Source organism: Amblyomma mixtum, chromosome 5, assembly GCF_055824585.1.
Source record: "Amblyomma mixtum isolate Tamu chromosome 5, ASM5582458v1, whole genome shotgun sequence".
Lineage (NCBI taxonomy): Eukaryota > Metazoa > Arthropoda > Arachnida > Ixodida > Ixodidae > Amblyomma > Amblyomma mixtum.
Window position 1 is genome coordinate 4,896,339 of NC_143016.1, and position 27,893 is coordinate 4,924,231.

Consider the following 27,893-nt stretch of genomic DNA (forward strand, 5'->3'; position numbering starts at 1 on the left):
ACCATTTCCGAAGTTCGACATTGGAAAAGCTCCCCATGGCTTTTAATGCGGATGACGTGTTAACACTTGTGTATTCTTTTTTCAGTTATGAAAGGTCCCGCTCTATATTTTTTTTCGTACCTTGTATCTCCCACGCCACAATCTCAATGCGGCCGAATCGGAGGCAGAAAATGCAACAAAAATCATGCGGGCGCGCGGTCCGCTGCGCGCCAAAACGCGAGCGACGAGAAAGCCACTCGTCGAGCGATAGTGCCGCGAACTGGCTCGCGCGCGCCACTTCCAACGTGTGCTCCGCAGTCAAAGCGATCGAAGAACAAGAAGTTTCTATAAAGCAATCCAACGTTGGTCTGTGCAGTTATTACAGAAACTGATTATTCAATCTCTCATTTCATGATGTCATTTTGACCGACGCCAAGTCTCAAAACGCAACACAAAGTTCATTTGGGCGCGCGGTCTGCCGGGCGCCAAAAGGCGAGGGTTGGGAGCGTCTGCTAGCTGCTCCCGGCCTAGGTGCCGCCACCATGGACGCCTGGGAGAAGCCGACAGAAGGAGCGCCGACATAGGAGGAGGAGGGAGGAGATGTCGCTACTTTTAGTTTATTTAGGGGCTTTAGATGTTCATAGGGTGGCTGAATGCAGCTTCTTTCAATGGAGAGAAAGATTCTAAACTTTAATCTGAAATTAGTATTCGACACTCCATCTCAAGACGCGAAAACGCTGATTTCCAAAAAAATATTTTGATGTGGATAATGAGCCTGCGCCCGAAAATTGCGCAGATATCCTTGCCCTAGAAATGAACTCTACATCGAAGGAACTCTGCATATCCAGGATTACTGGCTGTGGAAACGTTCGGTGAGATATTTGCATGCGTATACTCACAGTGAAAGGTGAGCGTGCAGAGAAGACCCAGCAGCACGACTCGAGACAGCAGCGCCATTTTGATCCGAAACGTCGTCATCTGTTCCGGCACGAGTGTCTGCAGAAAGAAAGAACGAACTATAAAAGCGCATGTATAGCTATATACCTATGTGCACAACACGCACACACGCACCGTGACACACGCTCGCCCATACAAAAACGTCGCAGCACTCTAATTTAAGAACTTTACAATCACTCGAATAACACGTTTCAAAAAGCATCAGACTGTCAACTTTGAAACAGCTTTTTAAAAGAAGTGCAATATCGTCCCGTTTGCTACAAACTAAATGCGTTTTTATATGACTAACCGATTTACACAACGGGAACTCACGTACCGCTTCACAAGCTAAAACGAGCTCTTGGTAAACCGTCTTCCATACTATGTTCCCAGATCTAGATAGACCGCTGCGGCGTCATCACTCACGCACTCTTGTCACGCGTTGGTGTGCCGTACGCTTCGCTGAAAACGATCTTCTCGACGTCACTTTCCCTTGCTATGGGAACGATTGGCATGTTATCAGTTTGCTTCGCGAATATCTTTCCGTTACTCAACCGTACCGATTACCTCGATGGGTTCGCGCCAGCGAAGAAGTGTGCGCTGCTGGTGACAAATATTTCGACAGCGAGTGTGTTGTTTGTAGAAATTGTGAGCAAACACTTGTGCTGCGTCCGCATTCTTGTGCAGGTTGTTTATGCGAGCGCTCGAGAGAAGGAATAAAAAGCAGCCTGGTAGATTTTACACAGGCGCGCCAAGTATAATAGCCGTGTTGGGGGTGGGGTGGGTGCGTTATTCTTCCTTCTGCCGAGTAGAATTCATTCTTTGTCTGGGGGGCAGACAAGAAGACCATTGACTCCACCTTGAGGGATTCCCCTAAACATTGGACTAGTCCCGGGGAGGGAGTTTTTAAACAACAGTGTTACAAGTGGAATAAAAATGTTGAAGATCAAGAATGAGAACACATTTACTGAGCCACGAGTGCATGCATGCGTTCGACTTGCTCTTGTTTGACCAGGCTCGGATTGACACACCGACCACTGCTCTCTCCAGAGCCTTAACCCGCAATCCATTCGCCAAGTTGGAGCAAGTTATCCGGAACATTTAGAGCGAAGCTTTACTTCACGACCAAAACTGCAAAAGCCTGGTCATCGCTGAAGCCTTGACCTTGAAGAAATGAAATAAATATTGCCGCGACTTAAATTTGAAGCCACGGCGGAGTAAACAGATCAGCTTCGCTGGCCACTGCACGAGAGCACTACCCCCCCCCCCCCCCCCCCCCCCCCTTTTTTTTAACATGACATTTGTTACAGTGAAGAAATGTTCGATGTACATGAACTATGTACAAACCACGAAGAAAACAACCGCAAATCAACACAATGCATAATACGACACACCTAAACAACCAAGCATGAGAAAAGACGCGACACATCACTACCGTTAAGCATCGACGGACTTGAAAGAAGGCAATGAAGGGCTCAGCACTAGGAGTGATTGCCACTTCGGTTCAAATTCAGTCTGGGCATACAATTCCTTGAGATTAACAATCATTATGCTCAAGTGGTCTTTTGTAGAACGAAAAAATTCACAATGTCGGTATATAATGCGCGTTTTCATGAGGCTGTGTAGTCTAATTGAAACAAAAAAAAAAAACAAAAAAAAACATGTCTAAAGGTTCGGCAACAAATAGCAGCGTAATGAGATACCGCGCAGAAGGCGATGTCAAATTGTCTTTTTTTCAATGTCCGTTGCAAGATATCCAAAAAGTGTATTGCATCTTTGCAATCGATGAAACAATGCTCAATCGCTTCTGGATCATCACAAAGACGGCAATTTACCGTGGACGCAAAAATGCCCGTTTTTTTTCTGACCATGTTTCAATGGACAATATCTGGCTATGTAGCTTATAGAAAAAAGTCTTGGTACACGGCGAGAGGGGCATTTTACGTACTCTTTTGAGTACGTCATGCAGAGCGTACAGATTAAATAGCAGCCGATCATGCCTCGTGTTAAACTGCAATGCAATCTCGCGCTGTGCATTGCACATCGTCGTCTTTATCAACTTCCATCTGCGGCGCGAACATATCAGATCAGCTTAACCTCGATCAGAGCTTAACCTGAGTCTAATATCGTCGCCAGATGTGCCGACGACCCAGCAAAGCAAAACCATGAGCCAATCAGGCGAAACACATGCTTTCGCAGGTCTACCCGGTTCAACTACGTTAAGACCCTACCGTTTTTGTCGAGTCAGTTGCTAAAATGCACCGCGGCAAGAAAGACGAGAACCGGTGCCACACGTGCACCCCAGGAAGCAGTCAATACCAACCTTTACCTCCCGATTCTTGGCCGATCCTCCAATGTGGGTATGTGCCATTCTGTCAAAGGCTACAACAACAACAAGTTCGCCGGCCAATGTTGATGTCGTTCACTCCCCGCCTCAAAAGTCGGCACACACTGCCTTTGTCAGAAAACTGACGCCAAAGACAAGTCCTCGGCAGCACGTGACAAACGACGCAAAAAATAATAAACTTGGCTGTCGATTGCACCACAAGCGTTCCCGCTGGAAGATTCTGCGTGGACAAATAGGCTGTTGTCTCAGTGATAGGCTCCGCGAACTCGACAGTAATATGGAGAGCCCCGTCTGACACGTTAAAAAACATGCAGTCGCGCACCTGTTTAGAAGCAGGTTTTCTAGTACCCAGCAACGCCAGTAAATTGATCTTTTGCGTGTCTAATACTGAACGTATACGTTGACTGTAGAAAAGAAACTTGAGAGGAAGAAATTAAAGTGTAGTATGTGAAATTTCAGCAGGTTTATTGGACTAGGAGGTGCATTTTCTTCTGGCATGCTGAATTCTGTTAGTTTAACACAAATGCTTGCCTGCACGGCGATGTAAGGTGCATGCGACCTTTTCCAAGAAATTTGTTGAAAGCAGCTGTGAGTGCATTCGCCTTATCTTCGTCATTGTGTTTTGTACTGCGTTGCGCACTTGCGCGTACTGAATAACGGCCGAGTCAATGCTCTGTGCACAGGGGCGGATTCGTGGGTTACTTTCGAAAGATGCGGTTGGGGACGGCGGTCCTATATGAACCATGTATTTCTTGGACTTTTTCCGTCGAGAAAACGGGGTTCAGCATGGTTTTCCTATGCAAAATTTTTCACCACTTGGGGGGAGGGGAGGGGGGTGCATCCTCGAAAATCCGGCCCTGCTTGTGCATTCCATTTCTTTTTCCGGTTCTTATTTTCGTGCCGGCCCATCACGCACGTCTGCGCTTCGCTATTAGCCGCCCAGTTGAGGAACCACCGAGGCAGCGTGCGATTGCCTGCGGACCTAAAAATATAGCCTGAGGTTTGGCGACGTGATGCGCCGGCATAAACAATGCGTGATGGCATTCTTTCCTTTAACTCGGTCCTCATACTCCATCCCTCACCCTTCACGCCGTTGCGATGTTGCTTCTGGCAAAGCCATTGTCTGATGAGCCCAGGTGGAGAGGATGTGTGGCCTTGTGCGCGATCACCCGGAAGCGGGTGTAAACATATATGTTGAAGAATTATACCACCATTCTAAACTAAATAGGGTGAAAGGGAGAGAGACATATCTCTTTGTTTATACGCTCTTATTCTCCGCTTGTCTCTAGAAGAATATATATGTGGAAGAAATAGACCGCCATTCTAAAGGGAGGGTCAGGCAGGGAGACATATCCCTCTGTTTCTGCACTGTTATTATCTGTATGTCTCTAGAAGTATTAAAGCCGTTAGACTGGAAAAAAATTGGAAAGGTAATTTACAGAGAACTGCTGCTTTGCTGGTTACGTTGAGCGCTTTAGTGACTCAAGAGATTAGTTGCAACAAGTGATCGCAAATCAGAATAGGTAATGATATCGCTGAAAATTAATAGGGAAAGGAATTTTATATTAGTGGTTCGTGGATAGTTTGAGAACTCAGTAGCCAGAGATACCATGAAGAGGAGTGCGCAGTCGGGACGGCCGAGGGGCAGCAGGAGTGGTGGTGATAGCAATTTCTCAGAGACAGACTGACCGGCAGGTGACGACGCCAAGAGGAGGTAATCGGTGAGGGGGCGACCCGAAAATATGCCGGGCCACAGAAAACTCAGGGCTTTGTTCAGACCCAGACGGGCAGGACGTTTCATGATAGTGCAACAAGCAATGGGACCCTTCACATGTGTGAGCAAAACTACTTTTTTTTTCATTTATTAGTTTTTTTTCATCAAGAGCAATGCTCAGTGACGTCATTCCTACCCAACATTTTATTCCCCCTCTCTCCTCCCTCCTGTTTCTCTGCGCCGTCCCGTCACGAATGTCCTGACGCCGTTCCTGTGGCCGGCGCGCGAGAGAGGTCACGGAGGATCGCTGTGGCGGAACGTGTGCCTATTGCGCGCGCGTGAGTCACCATCCAATTTCTCAAGTCCTCCTGGAAGCGTCGGCGCTTTGCCTTTGAATGCTCTTGCGTAATCGACTGAATCGCTGTGACATGTGCGGAGCCGCATGCCGTCACACTCTTGCATTGTGTAGGGCAGGCGATAGCCTCTTTCACTGCAGTTGACGAGGGCTACAAATTTCTGAGGTTCACGGGTGCACCTTTAAAATCGGTTCGAAAGAAGATATTTGTCCTTTGTACATATGCACCCTGTGTACTCCTCTTCGACACCGGCCGAGGAAGACAGATGGACAAAAATACTCGAGCGAGACTGCCTAGCGGAGGTCTCGGCAGCCTCAGAAGCACGACGACAACATCATGCCATGCTTCATCGGCATTCGCCTGTTTATCGAGTTGTTGACTGTGCCGTGCACTTCTTTCGGCTTTAGAGGCGATTAAAAGGCCCTATATCAGCTGGGGCCGTTCCCCAGGCCGTTACCCTGACTGATGGCCGTGCGACTGGGGACGGCGAACACATCGGCGTTTAGCCTCACATTTCACTTGGTCTTCCTCTACTACGCTACGCAGTTGGTATGGAGGCGCTAGAAGTGGTAATGTAATGCGTCTTCTTTGGGTAGGTAGTGGCTGCAGATCCGGATCATGAGTGAAATAACTAGAATAAGAATAGGGTGGAGCACATTTGGCAGGTTCTCTCAGTTCATGAATGGCAGTTTACCAATATCCCTTGAAAACCGATTTTGAATTTTTTGGACAACTTATAGCAACGTGAAAAGAACTGATAGGGGCTTAACGCAGTTAAACCGAGCAGACCTGCGAAAGCAGGTGTTCATTCTTCAATTGGAAGGGGCACTCAAACTCCGCCTTAGGGGTGTAGCATGATATCTTAAGTGGATTAATGCCCACGTATGCTGAATTGGCAATTCCTACTTAAGATTCATAGATGGCGGCGAGTCCTCATATACCACTACCAGCGCACTGGCGCAGCGGTTAAGCGATGCGCCACTGCACTGGCAGGTGGCTGTTTCTATCCCAGCCACCCGTCGGGATTTTGCGACCCATGTTACTCTTCCAGAGCAACCTCTCGCTCAGATGGCACGACGCTCGTCCGAACTTACCCGAGCTTATCCGAGCTTATCCGAGTTACTACCCGAGCTTACCTGAGTAAATCGTGTAAGCTCGGGTAGTGACTCGGGTTGCTAGGCAACGGCACAAGTTCGTACGGGCCAATTTTGTCAATACTCTTGTGGTTAAGCGTTTGTTTTAGCTCGTGCCGGCTCCCCGGCCGTCACGATGCCGTCATGAACTGTGAAACCACAAGACACATGGGGTATCTGTTGCAGCCGGTGTTTTCGCTTCGGCGGACGCGGTTGTTGCGACGCGCCTCTGTTCTTTCAGTCTTTCCTGTCGCATCCTTTAACTCTACTCTGTCTGCACGTGGCAGCGATTGTGGCTCAGCTCGAGTCAGTAGGCAGGCCGTGCACTTTCTTTTTCATCCTTCCTTCAGTCGCAAAAACTACAACACACGTGTGCTTCATTTCGTTAATAACATGCGTACGCAATGATAGTATGACATGAAAAGCAGCATGACAAGCCAACATTAGAAAGCCAACTGTAGAGTTACAAGATAAGCCAATGTTAGTGAAGTTTTGCTTTAGTACGTTTTTATAATTTAGGCAAAAATTCTGTCATATTTTTCAGTCCCCGCCCCAGCAGACGCATTTCAACCTTCCCGTCCTTTCTTGTCACTGCGCGGTTCAGGTGTCCGCCGACAAAATGGGCCAGTTATGCGCCTTCCTTTACTGAAATCTAGGGCAGGGTCCCGACTGCGAATAAGGACAGACTGGGAACTGGACAGCCTTATTTGCTTCGCGCAAGCGGGCCCTCGAGCCTGTGAAGTGTGCAGGGAACGTGGTCAAACCGATACCACGAGAGGAAGGCCGAGTAGGCACGTGAGCGTAGAGACGCTCAACCCGACAGTCGCCTGTGGAACGTCAAAATGGGCCTGCAGCTCCAGACCTCTAGGCTGCTGATGCCAGCCAGGTTACGCTGGTTAATGCGCTATGCCGGTAAGCTTACGTACGCTATTTTTTTCTACATTTGTATCGTCTGTGTTGCCGTTTATCGAACGGATCACAAACTGGCCTGCGGTATACATTCCTCTTATTTTTGGCATGTTGCAAATTGTGTGTTTGTAATGTCCGAATTCCTGCAAGATGTATGCTGGGCCTGTGTTGTAATCTGTGAAAAATCCGTTAGTGTATTCTGTTTGGACCCACTTTTCGGGTTCCCACTGCGCCTGGATCGTCCTACTGCCTTAACAAGGCTAGCAGTATGCTCAAGTGCACGAATATAAAATGCGTATCACCGCGAGAAGCCTACGCGGCCATTGAGAAAATGGTGGAGGAGGAAAATTAAGGCGTGTCGAGTGGAAGCCTCTGATTCAGATATCATTCATAATAGACTGAACAACCTTTGCGTACGTGAGCGCAGTGAAGCAACAATGGCACATTCAAGGAGCCTCTATGCAGTCAGAGTTGCAAGCAAGCACATATCCACCTGCCGCGCGAGATTGCAGTGAGGGACCCTGAGTGGCAAGTTTTCGACGCAATCACGAAAGTAGGAGGCAATCAGCCAGTCGCCATCACTGAAGTGCTCGGTAAATAAGTGCGCGACTGCGGCTGAGACCCGGCCGGGTTGTCGCTGCGTTGCCAGGGAGGCGTTGCGTAGTAGGTCTTGTTGACGAGCAAGCTGGCTCAGATTTCCAGATACCGTGTTGGCGTGAATACGGCCAATAAAATTAAAGAAAAACGCCGGTCTACCGATTTATTTATTTATCGGCTGAATGATTGCGCATATAAAGAATTAGGCACATGCGTGATGGATTCATAACAAAGAATCAAAGAGACGCTACCAACTTCTTAAGATAACAAAAAAAAAAAACGCGTTCCTAAGCAGGTCTCCTGACAGTTTTCGCGCCATCGTGTTTCTGCCCTTTCCTAGTATATTTAAAGCAATGCACTGATAATTGCACACTTGCCTTATTCTTACGGCTTCCCGGTGGTAGAGTTCGCGTTCAATTTTGTTTCCTTGTGTGCTCAGTGCTTCGATCGAGAAACGAAATCAGCAGCTCCCATGCCCACTTCCTCGTCACATATTGTTCGTGTCAGTGTATACGCGCTAATCTGCTGCCACGCGGCCACTGCGTAACCACTTGTTTTTATCACGGGTCTTTCGAACGATTTTGCAAAGTGCGAGTACGCAACTGCAACTGCTAATGCAGTTCTGCATCCTATGGTGTTCGTACGCAGAGACCGCATTATCGGTCTCTCCTAGGCATAATTATACCTGTAAATCTTTAATTTATATAACAGTGCTCCTTGCTTTATTCTCAAAACCATTTTTTCTCTTGTACAAATTTCCTAAGGCACAAATGTGAATCGCACCAACGCGCACTTGTGACTTTCACGGTACGGGAAAGTTAAAACATGGTAGAGTTTTATCGTAGTTAAAGCGAGTAGGACGTTCGAAAGCACTTGAGGCAACACCGCCTCAAAGGTAATCGCATGCAAGATTTCATCGTCAGCCGCTATCGGCAGCCGCTCGCGGGGAGTGGGGTGCCGGTTCCGCGCGTTGACGGAGCAGCTCCGCAAGGCCTCCGCAGCTGGCGCTCCGTCAAAGTACAGTGTTCTAGAACACTGTGGTCAAAGGTTGAGGCTTCACACATACCTCGGGTTTTTCAGCTTTGCTAGTGAAGTAGCGCTTTCGCGCTGAAATATATAAAGAAACGCCCCGAGTCTGAACTACCTTCCTAATTGCCGGAGGGGCGAAAGAGTGGTTTCAAAGAAAGAGGGATGGGGAAGTACTAAGTTAAAACGAGTTATAGTAGGATACAACTAAAAAAAAACAGCAGTTGCTAACACTGGGCTGCGGTTCACGGTGTCCTGTATTACTCCGCTCGCCAATCGCAACAGTGAACGAAATCTGCTTTTTAACGTTTTACTACATCAAACAATCCACGTAACAAAATTCTAGAGCTCATAATTTTTTTCTTGTCATAAGCTTCTTGTTTAGGCAACAAGAAACGTTTAAGCAGCGGACAACTTTTTCGTCGCGGAGGCTGAATGTGGGCGGAGCTTCACTGCCGACTTAAGTTGTATGCGACTATAGAGTGACTCGCAGGGACTCCGCGCGAGTCTTGTGGCCCTCCTCGCGAAGACGGAAAGCAGCCACCGCGAAGTGCTTCAACGTTACGATTTTTGTTTTTACAAAGTTACGATACAAAGCACAGATGCTTACCGTGGCTGTGCAGTATAGAATAAGCTCATACGACGGTCTAAGTCCGCGTGGTTGACCTTGAGTCGCTTGCTGGAACGAGCTGTTTTAGTGCCACGTTCTTTAGATAAAGCGCCGCTTGTGGTCAGGACGGCATAATAAGGAACCTTTCTTCTGCCGTCCAGACCACAAGCACCGTGTCGTCAAAAGCACATGCTAGCAGCTAGTGCAGCACCGTACTCTGTGCATGATGGGCTGTACTCAGCTGCATAGTATGCAAACCGCGCGAATGGGCTGCTTGAATGCACCGGGTCCGTCCTTGAGCGCTCACGTGAACTCGGCTCAAGGTTGTGCGCAGCGGTTCGCTACAGCTCCAGTCCGTCCATTCTCAAGCTCCGCTAATTTATCCGCAAGCACGTCGGACTACATGATACGCGACCGGGGCTTCCAGTAGCAGAGTGGCATCATAGTGGCCATTCGGGTGTATGTCGTTTCAACTCGCGCCGGTGGCCGCGCATGAACGGGGCCTCTGACTGGACGTAATGCGTGACGAGCAAGTCTGGTAGCCAGATAGATTCTCCTGTTACTGATCCAGTTATTTGAATGCACCGTCATATAGACAGTATAATGCAGATGTACATAAGAAATGTCGCTCCCGCCCCCTTCTTATCAAATAATTGTTTGGAAAGTTGTGTCCAATTGTAGCAGTATTCTGTAAGCAAGCTATGTCAGATTAGTAAAAGTACCATTCCCAATTAGAAATAAGCAGTTCTCTTTCACTGTTTCGCAAAGGCATGGGGCGCCACTCGGGGAGTGACTTCGTTCGTTTTTTCCCCAAGAAGACTGCTGGGAACGTGCCTCCCTGAATGCGTGCAAGACGTGCGTATAAGGAACTCGAGATGCTCCTGCACAGCAGGCAACCGAGTTCACTGGCACCGCTGTGAAGGAAAAAAAAAAAAGAAGCAACCACTCACCAGCTCGACGGACGGAGCTCCGACACGCACACCTCAGCTTCGACAGAGGTGGTCCGTAGCAGAGGCCCGTCGCTGTGAGGTCGTTGTTCAGTCGGCCTTCCGATCCGGACAACACTCACGTTCGGGAGTCCTGTTGGTTGTGGCACCCCAGCTTCTTGGTAGCCTTACGCCCATTGGATCTGTGCAGTTCCGGATGGTTACGTTGACCGGGCCGGATGACAGACGCAGGCTGCAATAGGCGGGGATCACTTGGCGACGCCGATCTTATCTCGGTGGCACCCTTGCCTCACGTTGCGAATGTGCACGTATCGACGAGGGTTCTCCATTCGTGATAAGGTCGCCAAGAGCTCGGCCGGCGTTGCGAGGGAGACGCAGCAGGGCCGCCCGTTGCGAGGTTTACATACACATTGCCGACAGGTGGAAGAGGAGGACACGTGACGGCCGCGTTATCGCCACCCCTGCGTAGACATCTTTCTCGGGAAACACAGAGGCGCCGGACCCTGCGGACGCCGCTGCAACGATACAGGAGGCTGGGCAGATCCTCGCCAATTCGCTGCCATTATCTTTACTGGGGTGACTTTCCTTACCCTTACCGGGTACCGTCGCATGTTAGAGAGACTGTGCGCTTTGGTGACGCAGTCTACCTACTTCGATAGAGGAGTAGGCTTCCAGCATTTTTATGCAGATAACCTGGCAAGGTCGACCTTGCTAGTTCGATGGACCTTGTGCTCCGCCTTAGTGAGAATTGAATGGAAAGGAACATTTAAATGATAAACAAATAGCTCAAATAGTAACATTGTGGAAGAAATAGAGCAGCGCCCACTGGAAATGCGGGATTATAATGAATTAGAATGGCTCATGAGAACAAAACAAACACAAGTAATAAAAGTGGCGAACCGCCAAATGGACAGAGGAAGCCACGAAGCTGGTGGAATAAGGAACTGGAGGAGGCCATCGAACGATGACGAATGGCTCCGAGAGAAGGCGAAGCTTTCTCAAGACGAAATGGACAAAAAATGAGAATTATATCGCCAAAATAGTCTGGAAGCACAGATGCTCGTCCAGGGCAAAATAAAGCATTGAGTGATCGCTGGATGAATGAAGTTCTTGGTGCAATTAGGATGAAAATTCTCGAACCACATAAGCTTCCTTGGTAAGAAGAATCAAAGAATGATTCAAGATGCTGACGGAAACTGTCTAGAAGGGGGATGATTCTTTGAAATATATTAGATCGGTTATAGCTGAGTCACTTTGGAGCGACAGTAAGGCAATCATCTAGAATGCGTGAGAAGCAGCACAAGACAACATCACCGAAAGGAGTTACGATCTCAACTATTTAAACTGCAGCAAGGCGGAGGCTAATAATGCCCAACAGCAAGGACAGACGAAATTCCGAACAAGCAAATTTACGATGCTGGTTCAAACAGCAAGGAATCGCTATCAAAAGCATTAGAAACAGTCGTATCGTGCAAGAAAATTCCTGACAGCTGGCGACAGAATAGAATGAATTTGATCTATAGGTGGAAATGGGATAAGACCGGCATGAAAGCCTTCAGACCGATTTCAATGACGTCATTTACTTGCAGGCTGGCAATGCAGACAGGAAAATATAAAATGAAGACATGGATATATAGTAATAAGATACCGGGAGAACTTCAGACCGGTTTCAGAGGAGGTAGGCGCTTAGGCGACAGTCTTTTCGTGCTTACACAATGCACAGAAATGTCTAAGGCGGAGAACAGACCGAGCCTTCCTGGACAGCAGCGGTGCGTATGGTACCGTAAATAAGCAGCTCCTGTTTAGCATACTTGAAGAGGAAGGCATCGGTCATGAGATAATGGTGTTACTAAAGGAAGTTCGAGATAATAGACTTCTAATTGCATATGGCAAGGCATAAATGACACGACAGCAGTTTAAGTACACTTATGGTTAAGGCAGAGTGTTGCTTCTCCGTTTGCTGTTCAGAAAGTAATCTGGGTTATAATGTCTCACACAAATTAAAAGAAATGTTCGTAAAACTGCGGCTCCCGTGTTTAATGTATGCAAACGATATTGTATCATTAGCTGAGAGATATGGATATTTACAAACTCTGATTAATATTTGGGGAGAGGAAGGGGACGCCCTAGGCTTCACATTTGCCGCCGCGGTGGCTCAGCGGTTATGGTGCTCGGCTGCTGACCCAAAAGACGCGGGTTCGATCCCGGCCGCGGCGGCTAGAATTTCTTTGGAGGAGAAATTCTAGAGGCCCGTGTACTGTGCGATGTCAGTGCACGTTAAAGAACCCCAGGTGGTCGAAATTTCCGGAGCCCTCCACTACGGCGTCTCTCATAGCCTTAGTCGCTTTGGGACGTTAAACCCCATAAACTAAACTAAACTAAACTAAACTAGGCTTCACATTTAGCGCAAATAAGTCAGACTTGATGTTATTCAGCGGTAATATGCCGAAGGTGACAAAATACAAGTATCTCCGGGTATGGGTAAATGAAGGAGATATGTACATAGAAAAGTTTGGTTTGGTTTATTGGGATTTAACGTCCCAAAGCAACTATGACTATGAGGGACGCCGCAGTGAAGGGCTCCGGAAATTTCGACCACCTGGGGTTCTTTAACGTGCACTGACATCGCACAGTACACGGGCCTCTAGAATTTCGCCTCCATCGAAATTCAGCCGCCGCGGCCGGGATCGAACCCGCGTCTTTCGGGCCAGCAGCCGAGCGCCGTAAGCACTCAGCCACCGCGGTGGGGCACATGGAAAAAGTACAAAAAGACTGTTAGTGGGAAATGGCGTAGAAATGCCGCGATAAGGAATCATAATCACTATTGGGATACAGCAGGTATGAAGTACTGAAAGGTATTTGGAAAGAAGTAATGGTGCCAGGGCTTACTTTCGGGAATCAGTCGGGCCTAGAAATAAACAAGAGTGTTGTTGGCAGATTACTCACGGCAAAACCACAGATGGAGCAGCGCAGGGGGTCATGGACTGGGCATCATTTGAAGCGTGGGAAGCGTAGGAAGCACGTTAAACCCTCTAAACCATGGTCTACGAAAAACATTTTTAGCGGGTTAGCCGTAGTATCTTAATCCTGGCGTTGTCGAAAATTTTACGGTGACCGTGTTTTCAGCAGTGTTACTCATTACACTACGCCAAGATTCGCATTTTTCCTCTTTGTGAAAATATGCGCGACTTTGAAAGCGCGGATATAACGACAAAGAAACGATACCACGCTTAACAAGTTTTGAATGTGTGGAATGATATGATAAATCAGCTTTCCTTGAACGCGGCGTGGAGGCTAAACATATTTCGCTTGTCATGTCAAAAACAACCTTAAATCTAAGAGCTGTAGCGAGGAATTTTCTGGAAGTTCAAAAGTTAAATCCATGGACTTGGACATGGTTTTGAAAACTCCTCTGGGGCGCTGCACGTAGGCGAGAGGCCAGGGCCCGCAGACATGTGAAGGGCGAATGGGCTCGCGAGCCGTCACCTGATAACATTCGCATGTGAGTGCTCTCACGTTTCAAAGACAAAAATTAACACCGCTTGCCTAACTCGGGAAACCCAAAGATAGCAGTATCGCCTGCGTGTCGTTTCACACTTGGTTCATAACATATCTCGAGGCTCGGGCGAGCTCGCTCTGTCGAAGCCAGTGTATTCCCGTCAGCGTACAGTTTACTAGTAAATAGTTTCAAGGAAAGGAAAGGCACGGTAGTAGTCTGATCACAGGGGTCCAGCAACACTTTTCGAGCGTGGTATATAAACTCGTTCAATCGCTAGAACGTTTTGTTGTGAACGTCTGAGCCAAATAATACACTTTTGAACGCAGCAGAGAACCCACAGCCGCGCTCGAAAGTTGGCTAACCCTTTCCGGCGACTTTGTGAAACTCGCGCCTTCCATGTCACGCGTCTGCGTATGTTGAAGGTATGGCTACTGGTCATGTCCTTTCAGTTGACATATAGTAACGTTGGCTACCATGGCCACGGCTAGTAATCCGCGTGTCGCCGGCGCGTCAGCAATATCCGCCCCCGGCGCGCGTCGGTAGCCGAGCGGTGGGAACGAGTGGTTGAGGCCGGCGGAGGAACGCCTCGCCAGCTGGGAGCGCCCAACGAGAAGGCTTGCCCAGAATGACCATTGACGTCGTCGCAATAGGGGATGCGCGGTGAGGTGTCCTAATCGGTTGCGAGCCACTGCGAGCAGCGTTTTTTAACAATTATTTGTAAATTATAGGGTCTACGCAGAAAAATTTTACTCGGATACCCACAAGGAAATATGCTGCACAAGGAAATATCCTCGGGTGGATGTTCTTTTTACATTGCCATAATATGTGTTGACACGTGGCTGTTTCGCCACAGAATCTGCCCTCGGAGTTAGTCATTCGGGTACATTTTTGCAGATAAATAGGGGCTAAGAAAGGACTTCGTTTGGAGTCTCCTCCAGGTAGTCTCTTGTGCCTTATCCAACGTTTTGCTAGGTGGTGGAAATTTGTGCCTTTCCAATTTATAATGGTTTGTGATATCGTGAAAAGATGGTGGAAAATTGATTTGTGGAAATTTGTTTTCGAGGATAGGAAATGGCGCAGTAACTGTCTATCATATCTCGGTGGACACCCGAACCGCGCCGTAAGGGAAGAAATAAACGAGGGAGTGAAAGAAGAAAGGAAGAAAGAGGTGCCGTAGTCGAGGGCTCCCGAATAATTTGGACCACCTGGGGACCTTTAACGTGCACTGACATCGCACAGCACACGGGCGCCTTTTGCGTTTCGCCTCCATCGAAACGCGGCCGCCGCGGTCGGGTTCGAACACGGGTGCGCAAACATACACAGCCACAAGGAGACGGCACACATACACAAACGCTAACTGTCAACTGATTCTGCTGCCGGATTTTACTAGCGCTTGTGTATATGTGCCGCCTTCTTGTGGTTGTCCATGTTAGCGCTATAACTTTGTACTAAATCATTATGCACCAACTCACCCAAAAAAGAAGCATTAATTGATACGGTTACAAACGTTGTAAGTGTCCTTGCATGCCCCGAAAAAAACCTTCGTATAGTCAGGTAAAGGCTCGGATAAGGTGACGACAGCTGAAGGCGTTATCCGCTAGTGTAGACGAAGAATAACGAGCTCGTGGAGCTTCGCCGTCTGTTCCCGGCGTATGAAGTAAGGGAGCACTTTCTCAAAACATAAAGCTGCTTCCGCACTTTGCGAATTCTCACTTGTGACAGTTTTTAATCCGTGCTCAATGGCTAGCAAGCTGTGGCGTACATCTCAAGGATACTGATCTTTGTCGGTTAAAACCGAACTTCAAAGCATAAATACGGCATATGTTTATCTGTTTTCTTTTAGATTTGAACCTCGAACTTCGGCTTACAGTAATAAGTTAAGAATCCACAGGTATTATTGCGTAAAGTAGAGAACTGAGGCTGCCATTCAGCAACACCGGATACACGTGAGCCTAACAAATTACTTTCGTCAGGTATAGTGTCACCATCAGTAGAAAACAAAAAAACAAGAAAGGTGACATCATATGGACAGCACGGCGAGCGTCTTTGCTTTTGTCACACGAGGGCTCTCGCTTACGGAGTAGATCTTGACATTATTTTAAACCGCAACTCAAGACAGTTGGGAACATGAATTGATCAGGCCAGGTTTTTTTTTAAATTGTTGCCTATACATTAGGCGTTCGCAACGTGGCGCTCTGTTATTCATAAGCAATTTGTCGACTGGCTCTTGTTATCCTGTCCTGTATTCTTGCTAACCGCCCCACTCAATTCTGATAGACACAGAGCACTGACTATACCTGAATCTGTAGAGGACCCTCAGGGAAAATTTCCTTTCTGCTGTTTGAGCCAATCGAAGGGCTGGAACTTGGAGGCAAGCGCGCGGTTATATGTTCTGAGAAACTTTCGAGAGAGAAATTTTTCGCATGTTGCTTGAGGAATTCTACCTTGTAAACCTACTCCGGAAAGTCCGGATTCCCGTGTCCCTCATTCCAGAGCCCCATCTAAGCTTCCTTAGGTATAGATTTTCTGAAGGCTGCAATATCAGAAGTCAAACCTGACTAATCGAAGTTAGTAAAATGGGCGCAGTTATCATTTTTTTTTTCTCGACAAACCGTCTTGCTATGCTGTGACGTTGTGAATTTCAGCCTGGAGGCAGAGTTATGCTCAAGTTCAACTCCGTCGCAGGCATGTCAGGAACACTGCTCCCACGGCGCCAAAGTCAAGCAATCATTTTGGAGGGTACTTCGTTACGACGATTCGCAGCAACCAGATTCACTCCAGTGTACTGGCCGCAAAAGATATTCAACATCCTTTGTTACGGGCAGCAGGGTTTACACACCCGCCAGCAATAACTTTAACGATTGAGCCGGTCTCTGCAAGCGGTTGTAAGGCAGCTATCAGGTTGGCGCACGCGGAATTCGCATATCTCAACAAAAGCCGACCAAGTGGGCGAGCACTTCCCTCTACAACTAAATACTGGTGTAGGAAGGGCCTGCGTTAGCTGCGATGAGAGATAAATGCTTGTTACGGAAGCTTTTCGTATGCCGGCGGCGTATTAGCGGAGACGTGTACCGGTCTACCGGACCCTCTTCTGCACATGCGCGGTAGCATGGGTGGGGTGAGCCGAGGCCACTGCGCATGCGCGACCGGCGTCCGGTAAACCGGTATAAGTTTTCGCTAATAGACCTGTGGTATGCTAAATGTCTCTATAATTGGGCACGCTTTACAGCATTTTTCCCTGTTGCTGGACGCTGTGCAGTGTCAAAAGGGGTGTTGGGGGGTGAACGAGTTGTTTCTTCCTAGGCTATTTTAAGGTATGACGACACTCTTGAAATGGGAATTTTCTTAAAGAATAACGTTTTGAATTTTTATTTTTCTTTATAACCGCCAACGTTCTTCTTCCTTTTTAAAGAAGAGTTAGGATTCTACCTAGTGCCGTTCAAAAGTTACAGGCGAAATTGTCACCTGCACCATGCTATATGAAACGAAGAGAAAAAAAAAAGCAGAAAAAAAGGAGAGCTGCTAAATGGGCGCAAAAAATATGAAGGAAACGCTCAAGCAGAACGTTCTTTGGTATGGTGTTGTACGGTTAGATTTGGTAGAGTATGGTATATGTAGAGGCTGGACTTTGCGGTTTTTGGTTTCTTAAAATTCGGCGGAATTTTTAAGGGGTTCATTTATTACTATATTATTTTCGAGAAATTAATCACTGACTATTTTTTTCAGTGGTTTACTGTAGCAAGTCCTGTGTAATCAAAAGTCACTTAAATACTATCTCGACGTTTTTGTTAGGGTGGCTAGTTTATTTACCAGTAATTGACGTACAAAGGGTATTACTTGGAGCTGTGCTTGTACAATAAGCTGCTATTGTCAACAAAGAAGTAACTCAACTTAAAAATGTGGCCGCCGCGGTGGCTCAGTGGTTATGGTGCTCGGCTGCTGACCCGAAAGACGCGAGTTCGATCCCGGCCGCGGCGTTCGAATTTCGATGGAGGCGAAATTCAATAGGCCCGTGCACTGTGCGATGTCAGTGCACGTTAAAGAACCCCAGGTGGTCGAAATTTCCGGAGCCCTCCACTACGGCGTCTCTCATAGCCTGAGTCGCTTTGGGACGTTAAACTCCATAAACCAACCCAAACCAACTCAAATGAGATAGCCGACACACCGAAACGCAAGTGGGCGCTTACCTCTAAGAAATGGGTTGACATATCGTTAGGTTGTCGCGCTGGATAGAGCGCGAGGATGGGGCACCATGTGGTGTCGATGTCAGCGATGGAGCTGCTACTCAATCATCGCGGAGCTGCTACTCAATTTTCGCGACGCCCATGCACTGTTTCATGTCAGTGTCCTCATGCAGTTGATTAACATACCTAATCGACTAAGCGCTCTAAGTTGATGATGATAGTGAACAAACAGTGCTTAGCTAGCAGGCGGAAATCTGCAGAGCCGTGTACGCCAGCGGAGCAATACCTCAATTCGCAAAACTATGCAGCTTATGCAGAATTACCGCCGTCTCATCACACTCCTGGCTTCCCTACTTCGTTAATTTTCACCTCTGACTGAGTGGAACTCGTGCCCAACATCCGGCTAGCTATGCCTGGCATGCTAGCCGCTACTACAAACAACGCTTCGTCACATCACGCTGCAACTGTACTGAGCTTGTCTTCTTTCGTCTCCGGAAACCACATCAAGAAACGCGCATTACTTCCTTCTGTGACAATGCAATGGATGGCGTGCTCATGTATCATTAGTTTTTCTTTTTTTTTTATTCGGGGCTCTTCAAAGTTCCCCCAGGTCAGCTTGCTCGTATTCTTTAGTGCCAGTTCATAGACTGGTCACCATAAGGTGCACATGCGCTATCACTGCACTTAATTCCTGAACGACTTGGCTTCTTTGCAGTGACATAATAATGCCCGCGAAGCCTATCGTTGAGACATCTGCCCGTCTAACCAGTAAATCTAATGCTGAATGATAGCGAAGTTAAACAGGCAACATTTTCTACACATATATAGGACAAACACAAGGTCATTGAAGCCCTGCGCATGTTTCTGTGTCTACGTCCTTGCGCTGTTCTCCATAGCCGTCTACAGCTGGACTATAGATCGTGGCGTCGGTGCGCGGGCCCTGCCTCAGGCTGTCTTCAAAGATGTTGCAGCAGTATAAATACAGGAGAGGGAGAAGGTTTCGGCGCAGAGAAAATTCGCCGAACGTTTAGCCTGTGGTCGTGCAAATTTCAGCGACGGCGGTGGTGGTGCGCAGTGCCGGTGCCACTTCGAGTACTTAATAACTGTGGGTAGGTGTGGATAGGCTGTCTGTTGCATTCGTGTAGCTACACTCGCATTACTACCATTGGATAAGCACTATAGTCAATGCCTCGTTATATCAAGTGTGACGTTTTCGTGTTCAGACCAATCAGTGAGCGGCATTCTGGGCAACCTTCTAGGCGCATTTTTATGGCGTCATGCGTGATATAACTCTGTTCTGATCAAACAATGTGGTGCGCTACGCCTGATGTGTTATCCCATTGACACCGAGGCCGCATAAACGGGAAAGTGGCCTTAACCGCTGGATGGATGGATAGATGGATGTTTTTGAAGTGGGGTGGTGACAGATGCCAGTATGGTGGCTATTTTTTTCTTTATATTTCTCTACCCGATCTGTCAAACATAAACGCACTATATAGAAATCCTCCATTTTTAAACAGCCCAATCTTGAAAGGCTCTTATTATGCGGCGGACGTTCTCCACGGCAGCCAGCGCGGACCCCTCCTGTCGCGGCTCGTGTCGTTCGCGGCTTGCAAGAGCGGTGACGAGAGCTGCAGTAAGTTGATCGGAGATACAGTCTGACAATGGATTTGGAAATCGGCGTCGGCCGAATCGGACGACACCCGATTAGTGGCGGCAGCCGCCGGCACTCAGCGAACGAGATGGGTCGGCGCCTACGGCTGATTGTGCGCTGGGGCGCCCTGTTGTCTCGTCAAGTGCCTCTCGAGTGGGCCGGCTTGTTTGCACCTTGTACCTGAAAACAAACACACGCATTGCGAGATAAAGCCCGGATACGCGCGTCTCTTTTCTTGCGCGGACCTCACGCTTCCAAGTAGTGCCGGATCGTGGCTGGCTGCATCACAACCGCTGCATTAATCGTCCACTTCCTTGGAAAATGTTTGCAGCTCTTCCGATGCATAACCTACCGGGCACTAATTCTTGCGACATCAATTAGTCGAGCCCTCGAAGAGCATCGACATAGAATCGGATGGCCGCCAGAAGGGACCGAGCAACAAACCGAACGTAACGGCGCGCCGCTGGTACAGCCGGAAACAAAGCATCCGGCCTAGAGATTCCAAGCCGCCGCGGTGGCTCAGTGGCTATGGTGCTCGGCTACTGACCCGAAAGACGTGGGTTCGATCCCGGCCGCGGCGGCTGGAATTTCTTTGGAGGAGAAATTCTAGAGGTCCGTGTACTGTGCGATGTCAGTGCACGTTAAAGAACCCCAGGTGGTCGAAATTTCCGGAGCCCTCCACTACGGCGTCTCTCATAGCCTTAGTCGCTTTGGGACGTTAAACCCCCTAAACCAAACCAAACCTAGAGATTCCAATGGCCTCTGAACACATCGGTGCTAGGAGGAGGAGGGGAAAAACTTTACTGAAAAGAAGGGGAGCTGTTCTGGCTTGTGGGTGGGGTCCTTATTCCAGGGCTCCACTGGCTTGAGCTGCCCTGCGGACCTGTTGTATGAGGGCCCGTTGGTCCTCCGGGTTATCGCTGGTCAGCAGCGCCTCCCGCCACTCAACAGACATGTTTTCCGTCTGCAGATTGTTTGGTTTGGCTCTACATCCCCACGAAATGTGGAAGAGTCTAGGGCGGGCCTAGCACCAGGGACATGTGTCGGTGTATAATGTTGGGTGAGCATGCACTGAGAGGGGTCAACGGATTCTCCTTCTGGACAGCAGATGATGAGAGCAGTGAGGCTTCACTGCGTCACTTAGTCTTTTTGGATATGCTATCTCTTTGTTTCTATGGTGGCTAAACGCTGACGGTGCGTGAACCTCGTCGCTCTGAGAAAAGCCTCAATTTGCAGGCGTTGTTGGGCCTGTGGCATCCCACCGCTGCCACCACTGTTGGGACTGGTGGTCCGAGCCAGGAAACGGTCGAGGCGACGGTGAGTCAAATGAACTTTATGTACAGTATGTACAAGGGCTTTTACATGATACAAGGGTCAAGAGCACCACGGGCAGGCACACAGAAGGGCGGCCCCGGCGGCGAGCGTAGCTCCGGCGTGATGGCTCTTCTGCTGCCCGTCTGCTGCTCGGGTTCAGCGCGGCTCCGTTTTTATAGCCGCTGGTAACGGTTACGGCCGCCAGCCGTTCAAATCCTCCAATCACTGGCCACCGTTCAAATTAGACCAATGGTCGAGAGCCGGCGAGCGTCGGAGGAATTCGCACCGACGGAGGGGAGGAAGGGTCCGTGTCGGCGCCGCGCCGGCGGGATGAGTCACGCTGCATGTCGCGACTTGTCCGAGAAAGTCTGGGCCTGCTTTGAGCGTCGGCGAGCGCGCAGCGCTTGTTTAGACAGGCCCGCCAGCGAAATGTGGGCGCCGGCACGACAGCGTGCAGGGATTCCCACGTGCGCCAGCGGGGCAGGCCGCATTCCGCAGCGCAAAGAAGTCGTGTGCGTTGTGCGACAGGGAACGTAGGGAGAAGATTATTGCTTACGCATCACCTCTCTCTCTCTGTTTTTGCCGCCGCGGTGGCTGAGCGGTTATGGTGCTCGGCTGCTGGCCCAAAAGACGCGGGTTCGATCCCGGCCGCGGCGGCTAGAATTTCTTTGGAGGAGAAATTCTAGAGTCCCGTGTACTGTGCGATGTCAGTGCACGTTAAAGAACCCCAGGTGGTCGAAATTTCCGGAGCCCTCCACTACGGCGTCTCTCATAGCCTTAGTCGCTTTGGGACGTTAAACCCCATAAATCAAATCAAATCTCTCTCTGTTTTTGCTTTTGCTGCACTGTTGCATTGGTGATTCTTGGCGATCAAAAATATATATTGATTGTGTGGAGTATCGAAAAATCTTGAGACTACCGTGCCCAGCAAGTGGTGTATAGGCAACGATGGCTAGTGGTTTTATGTATCAGGCCGAGATAGAAAAAGCGAGCATACGCACTTTAGCTCGCTGATTCAAGTTGGCCGAGGGCTCGCAAAAATGGGTAAGCTTAGACAGTCGAGTGCAGCATAAGAAAATAGCGACAAGTTCCGCTCAAAGGGTATCAAAATACAGTTTATCCTTATTATAAGAAAGTCACAGGGGCCCATGGTTTATTCGCTGTAGACGTTGCTTCGTTACAGCCGTAGGTGACATTGACTGCTGCTTTCGCATTTAAACATGTTTACCTGCCACTATGCATGCAAAGGACAACCCAGCAAGCGTTTAGTTTGCTCCCGATGTGCCTCGAGGAAGCCTTGAACACGCGCATCGAGCGCCCCTGACACCACCGAATTAAGTAATACATACACAAGCCGAATATGTGAGCCTGCGCACCGTATTGGCTTCAGCGTCTAGAACACGCTTATTGAAGATATAATGTCGCAGGGGACATGGAGTGATATGTTCCGAACAATTGATTTGGTTTATTGGGGTTTAACGTCCCAAAGCGACTCAGGTTATGATGGACGCCGTAATGAAGGGCTCCGGAAATTTCGACCACCTGGGGTTCTTCAACGCGCACTGACATCGCACAGTACACGGGTCTCTAGAATTTCGTCTCCATCGAAATTCGACCGTCGCGGCCGGGATCGACCCCGCGTCTTCCGGGTCAACATCCGAGTGCCATAACCACTAAGCCACCGTGGTGGCTCCGCAAAATTAGCCCTGTTTATTAGCTAAAGCCGATACGGGCTGCTGTGAAAGAGGGCACGCTGAGACAATTTCGGCGCAAGTAACCGTTTTGGGGGGCTTCTCCGCATGACTTACAATCACGGCGGGGGTTTTAACACTTCACTGCATGACTTCAATGTCTTGTGGAGAGCGGGTACTCAGGATCGAAGGCTGAAGAAAAAGCCTTTTAAACGGCTCTGAAATCCTTCGAAGGCAATGGCTCTCAACTTCTTTCTAGTCATTTTGAAACCGCGGACGACGACGTTATGATGATAAAAAGTTACGGTGGGCACCCAAGGTCCCTACGTGCTGTGAATGCGAAAGCAATCTTTGGCCTAAAGGCCATTACAATAAAGGCCTTAACCTAAAGGCATCTGACCTAAAGGCCTCCTTTACCATAAAGGCCTGTGATGCCCTATTGCCTTATTGCCATTGCGATTAAAGACCCTAATCATTATTTCGTAACGTCCTTTATCATTCCAAACTATCACTATAACTGTACGTCACTAAAACTGTCACTATCACTAGCTGTAAAAATCGCCAACTATCCTTATCACTAACTGCTATTGTCTCGTCTAATGTCTTTGCTTCATCCTGTGATCACTCATTACTGTCTTATGGTCTACTGCTGACGGCATGTGAGACCGTGGTGACGTCGGGAGGTTTTCATACTACTTTCCTTGGTCAGGGCCGCCGGATTGCGTTGCTGGTGAGCCATGCAATGCTTCTGCATAATAACGCCTTTATTTTTCATCCCTCTAGCCGCCACAGTGACTCAGTGGTTATGGTGCTCGGCTGCTGACCCGAAAGACGCGGGTTTGATCCCGGCCGCGGCGGTCGAATTTCGACGGAGGCGAAATTCTAGAGTTCCGTGTGCTGTGCTATGTCAGTGTATGTTAAAGAACCCCAGGTGGCCGAATTTTCCGGAGTCCTTCACTACGGCGTCCCTCATAGCCTGATTTACTTTGGGACGTTAAACCCTCCATAAACTATTTTCCATCTCAGACGTAATGGGGGAAGTAGGGAAAAAAACTGAGTGACCGGATTGACGTCCACGTCCCCCCACCCCCCCACCCCTCCCGCCAGAAAAAAAAAAAAGAAAGAAAATGCAATGTGAACATACCACTGCGACAAAGGGCAGCATCCACACTAGAAGGGCGGCGTACTCTACAAAAAAGTAATGATTATTGGTTTCATGATCAATCCAGAAGCCAAGATTGAATGAATGAAAATTGTTTCTTGAGAAGCCTTCCACAAAAAGGTGACATTTGCAGAGAACTCCGACATGAAGGGGGATATTTCGAAACAAAAAATGTTCTCTGTTTGTGCGGGAAAGAAAACAAAGGAATGATTTCTCTCTTGAGTTCAGTAATTGCGCAAAAAAACATCAGGCACAAATTCCATTCCAGTAAGAGAGTTGCTAGGGAAAACAAGTCAGCCTACTCAGGTTTCTGGAAGAGAAGCCTTCACGACCTGTTTAGCTTACCGACAGCCTCTTTTTATGCCATATGGCAAGTCTTCGAATTAAAAAAGAAAGATGTGCCGAGGAAAAACATTCATTCTGCAGGAAATTTTGTATTTAAGCTGTCAAAAATAACTAGGACTGGTAGCGGATAAAACTGATCTTACGTTATATTTTGACGCTCGTTCTGTTTGAAGTCCATGTCAGCATAGCATATTCAACAAGTTTCGAAGTCTACACCTTATCGTTTGTTTTCTGTAATTTGTGCACCATACTGATTGGTTCCATATCTCTGGCTTACAGGCGTAATAATGCAATTTGTTCTTCTGTAAAAAAAAGCCAGTGCTGTTATATAATTGACATTGTTTTTTATTTACTGTTTATAGGCCGAAGCTTTCCTGAAAAATTTATTCCCAACTTCTATCGCATAGTTTTTGTCTGAATGTGCTCACGGTACTGTCTGATATTTGTTGAAACAATCTTTGTTCTGGCTTATATTTTATCGTTGCATTGTTCAGAAGAGACAATATATGACAATGATCGCTTATATCGGTACATACTACTACTGCTTTACCTCCAGGCCTGTGCATATCTCTTACGAACATGTCAATTAATGAATCCGAGGTACCGGTAACTCAGGTGGGAATTTTTATGATGTTCTTACATCAGAACTGTTAAATTACCTGCCCTAATTCATTTTTGCTGGAATATCGGTAAATACATTTATATTATAGCCACCCCTCAAAACAACACTGAGCTTATTTTTGTCCGCAAAACTGAGAAGATACTCAAGAAAACTAAAAAGCTATTTCAGTTTCCATCTGGGGGACAGAGAGAGAGAGAGAAAGAAATCGACGGAAAGGCAGGGAGGTTAACCAGGCGATGCCCAGTAGGCTACCCTACACTTCGGGAGCGGAACAAAGGGAAAAAAAAAGGAAAAAGAGCGGCAATGAAACGAGTTTTTCAAGTGTCCATCAACCACTACGTCAAGGGGACGGGAATACAACCCCGAGTCTGGGGAACAATATACGACAGCTATAAGCTGCCTGCTGATAATTAGACATAACCTCGTAGTCCTTCTTGTCAGTGCAAGTAAAATCAGACAGTATTCCTCACATGTCATAGCCCTTTTAACCAATAAAGCAACCCCCCCCCCCCCCCCCCCCAGATTTTAAGGTCGATTCAGGAAGTAATTAAGTAATGAAGAATAACATAGAGGCTACGCAACTGACCCGTCCTCGAAAGAGCTCCACGATCGCGTCCAAGTTTCTTTCTTTGTGCACGTGCAGCACGCTCTCTCCGTCCCTCTTTCTGACGAATATCTCTCCGTTCCTGCGCCAAACGTGCGCTCTAAACGCATAAATCTACCTCTATAAAACTTACAAGCAGTAATGAGTGACCGATGAAGGGGAGGTTTCAGCGGGGGTCCTTTTCATGTTTTGATTATCTCTTGGCCGGTGCTAAGGTTACAACGCCTCAAACAGGCGATTTAGTATACGCTATTTCGGAAGCAACTGCTGTGCAACTCATACAGAGAACCAGTTTTCGCCACTGTGTAAGTGACAAAGCGAAACGCTATATTTATGGTAACTTCTACGGCTCGGTGATCCCCGTGCCACCAAAAAAAGAAGAGAAAGATTTTTTTTCTTACCAGGGCACTCACGTTAGACGCAATCGTGGACCTCGCAGACATGAAACGAAGATGAAAAAGATGTTTTCTTTTCTAAAGCCACACGCCTCCGACGTGGCCACCGACTGCTCCCAGCATGCAGGGGGTAGCGAAGAAAACTGCTCTTCGCCGGTTATACGGCGTTCTGCGCTTGCTTGAGCTGCGGCCGGAGCGTAAGGATTTTCTACTGTAGCGTTGTACCATGCCTGGTGTCCCGCGTCTCTGTTATAACTGTGCTGTTACCGATTTGAGGTACAGCCATGAATGAAGGTTTGCAGGATGCGGGCTTGCGGAAAAAAAAAATGCCTGAAGGCTTAGCTTGGTTGGTTAAGCCTGGCTGATTGCGAAAGCAATAACACCTGGCTGCGCTTGGTTCTGCTGGTAGTTTCGTTTCTCGAATTCACGCGCAGCGGTCTCGAACTCGCCAACTCTTATCTCTTGTTCTTCACGTCGCTGAGCCAGGATGTCACCGTCAGGATGTCACCGAATCACCACAATGCTCTGCTCTTTCTTCTTGGCTGTATACTGCACTCTCCTTTTAGCAAGCCGCTCTTCTTTCTGTTCCGGCGTTTCTTCCGCACGGCGTTTTCTTCTCTTGTGATTGTATCGCTCCGCACTACTCATAGATTCTTCTTCGGCATTAAGAGAAATTAATTAATTAATTATTTAATTTAATTATTAATAAATTAAATTAATTCAATTAATGAGCCTCTATCGATGAGACGAGTTGGGCCCCCAGCTCTCCTCTTGTCGTGACGTCACGCGGTCACGTGGTAGCGCGCCGCAAGCGGCGCCGGAGCGAAGGATGAGCCTCCATCGATGAGACGAGTTGGGCCCCCAGCTCTCCTCTTGTCGTGACGTCACACGGTCACGTGGTAGCGCGCCGCAGCTGCGCCGGAGCGAAGGATGAACCTCCATCGATGGCAGAAAAGTGCAAGCAGTATTGCTTTCGCAATAAAACTTCCTTTCTACGCTGTCAGGCAAAGGAGGTCAGTAAAAAGTACACAAGCATGAAGGAACATGCGTACTCCATCTGCTGGAATAAATACCTTCTGACCGGCTAGCGAGGCAACGCAGAAATTTTTTTTTTCAGTGAATCCGCATCGCGTAAAAATTTGTCCATGACTTTTCATATGTGTGCGCATGGCTCCGAAGCAGCAATTCGTGCGACATTTTCTAAATAACCTCGCGCACTCGGGTCCCTTACAATAGCGCGACGTTGGTGAGTAACGCCTGTTCATGCGATCAGGCTTGAGGGTTTCACGTTTTTAGAATTCGGAGGGAGAGGCACTTTATCGTAGTGATGAAGGGGGCGGGGGTTAAGTTGAGGGGGGGGGGGGGCGCTGTATCGAGGGGCACATGAACTGCCATTGGCAGTAATTGCTCGCAGCTGACTTAAAAAATGGGGTCTACAGCGTAACCCGCAATTAGCTCAAAGTTTACGGTAAACTGGATGGTACAGCATAACCGATAAAATTTTCGGTAGGCTGTGGCTGTCAAAAATATACCGAACAATTTCAGTTTGAACGGGATATAGCTTAAGATCGCAATTTTTCCGTATGTTATGAGATTTCAGCAAAACAATCAATATATCCATGGATCTCACGTAAACAGACTTGTAATTTTTTGCTATGAACGTTTCTGAGTGCATCAAAAACGTTACCCACTGGTTTTCTATGGCAGCCTTAACTGCTCGATGCGAGCGATGGAAAAACTGTAAAAGAAGGATATTGCTACATGTCGGAAGAATGGACCATTACCTTCAATATTTCCGTAAAAGTACCTTAGATAGCAGTACCAGAAGGAACAAGCGTTTTTCCGCAAAGCTGCATATATCTAGATAGT

The 27,893-nt window shown here is 48.0% G+C and overlaps 1 protein-coding gene across 1 annotated transcript in view; it reads right to left on the reverse strand.

Moving 5' to 3' along the window:
- The window catches only part of LOC149341207 (uncharacterized), an 18,161-nt gene extending 7,270 nt beyond the window's left edge, over positions 1–10,891 (reverse strand). The window contains exons 1-2 of the mRNA XM_089543149.1: positions 10,558–10,891; positions 879–975 (exon numbers count right to left, since the gene is read on the reverse strand). Coding sequence (XP_089399275.1) covers positions 879–957 — 79 coding nt within the window. The 5' untranslated portion in view covers positions 958–975; positions 10,558–10,891. The remainder of the gene's footprint in view (positions 1–878; positions 976–10,557) is intronic.
- Between the last annotated feature and the right edge of the window lie 17,002 nt (positions 10,892–27,893).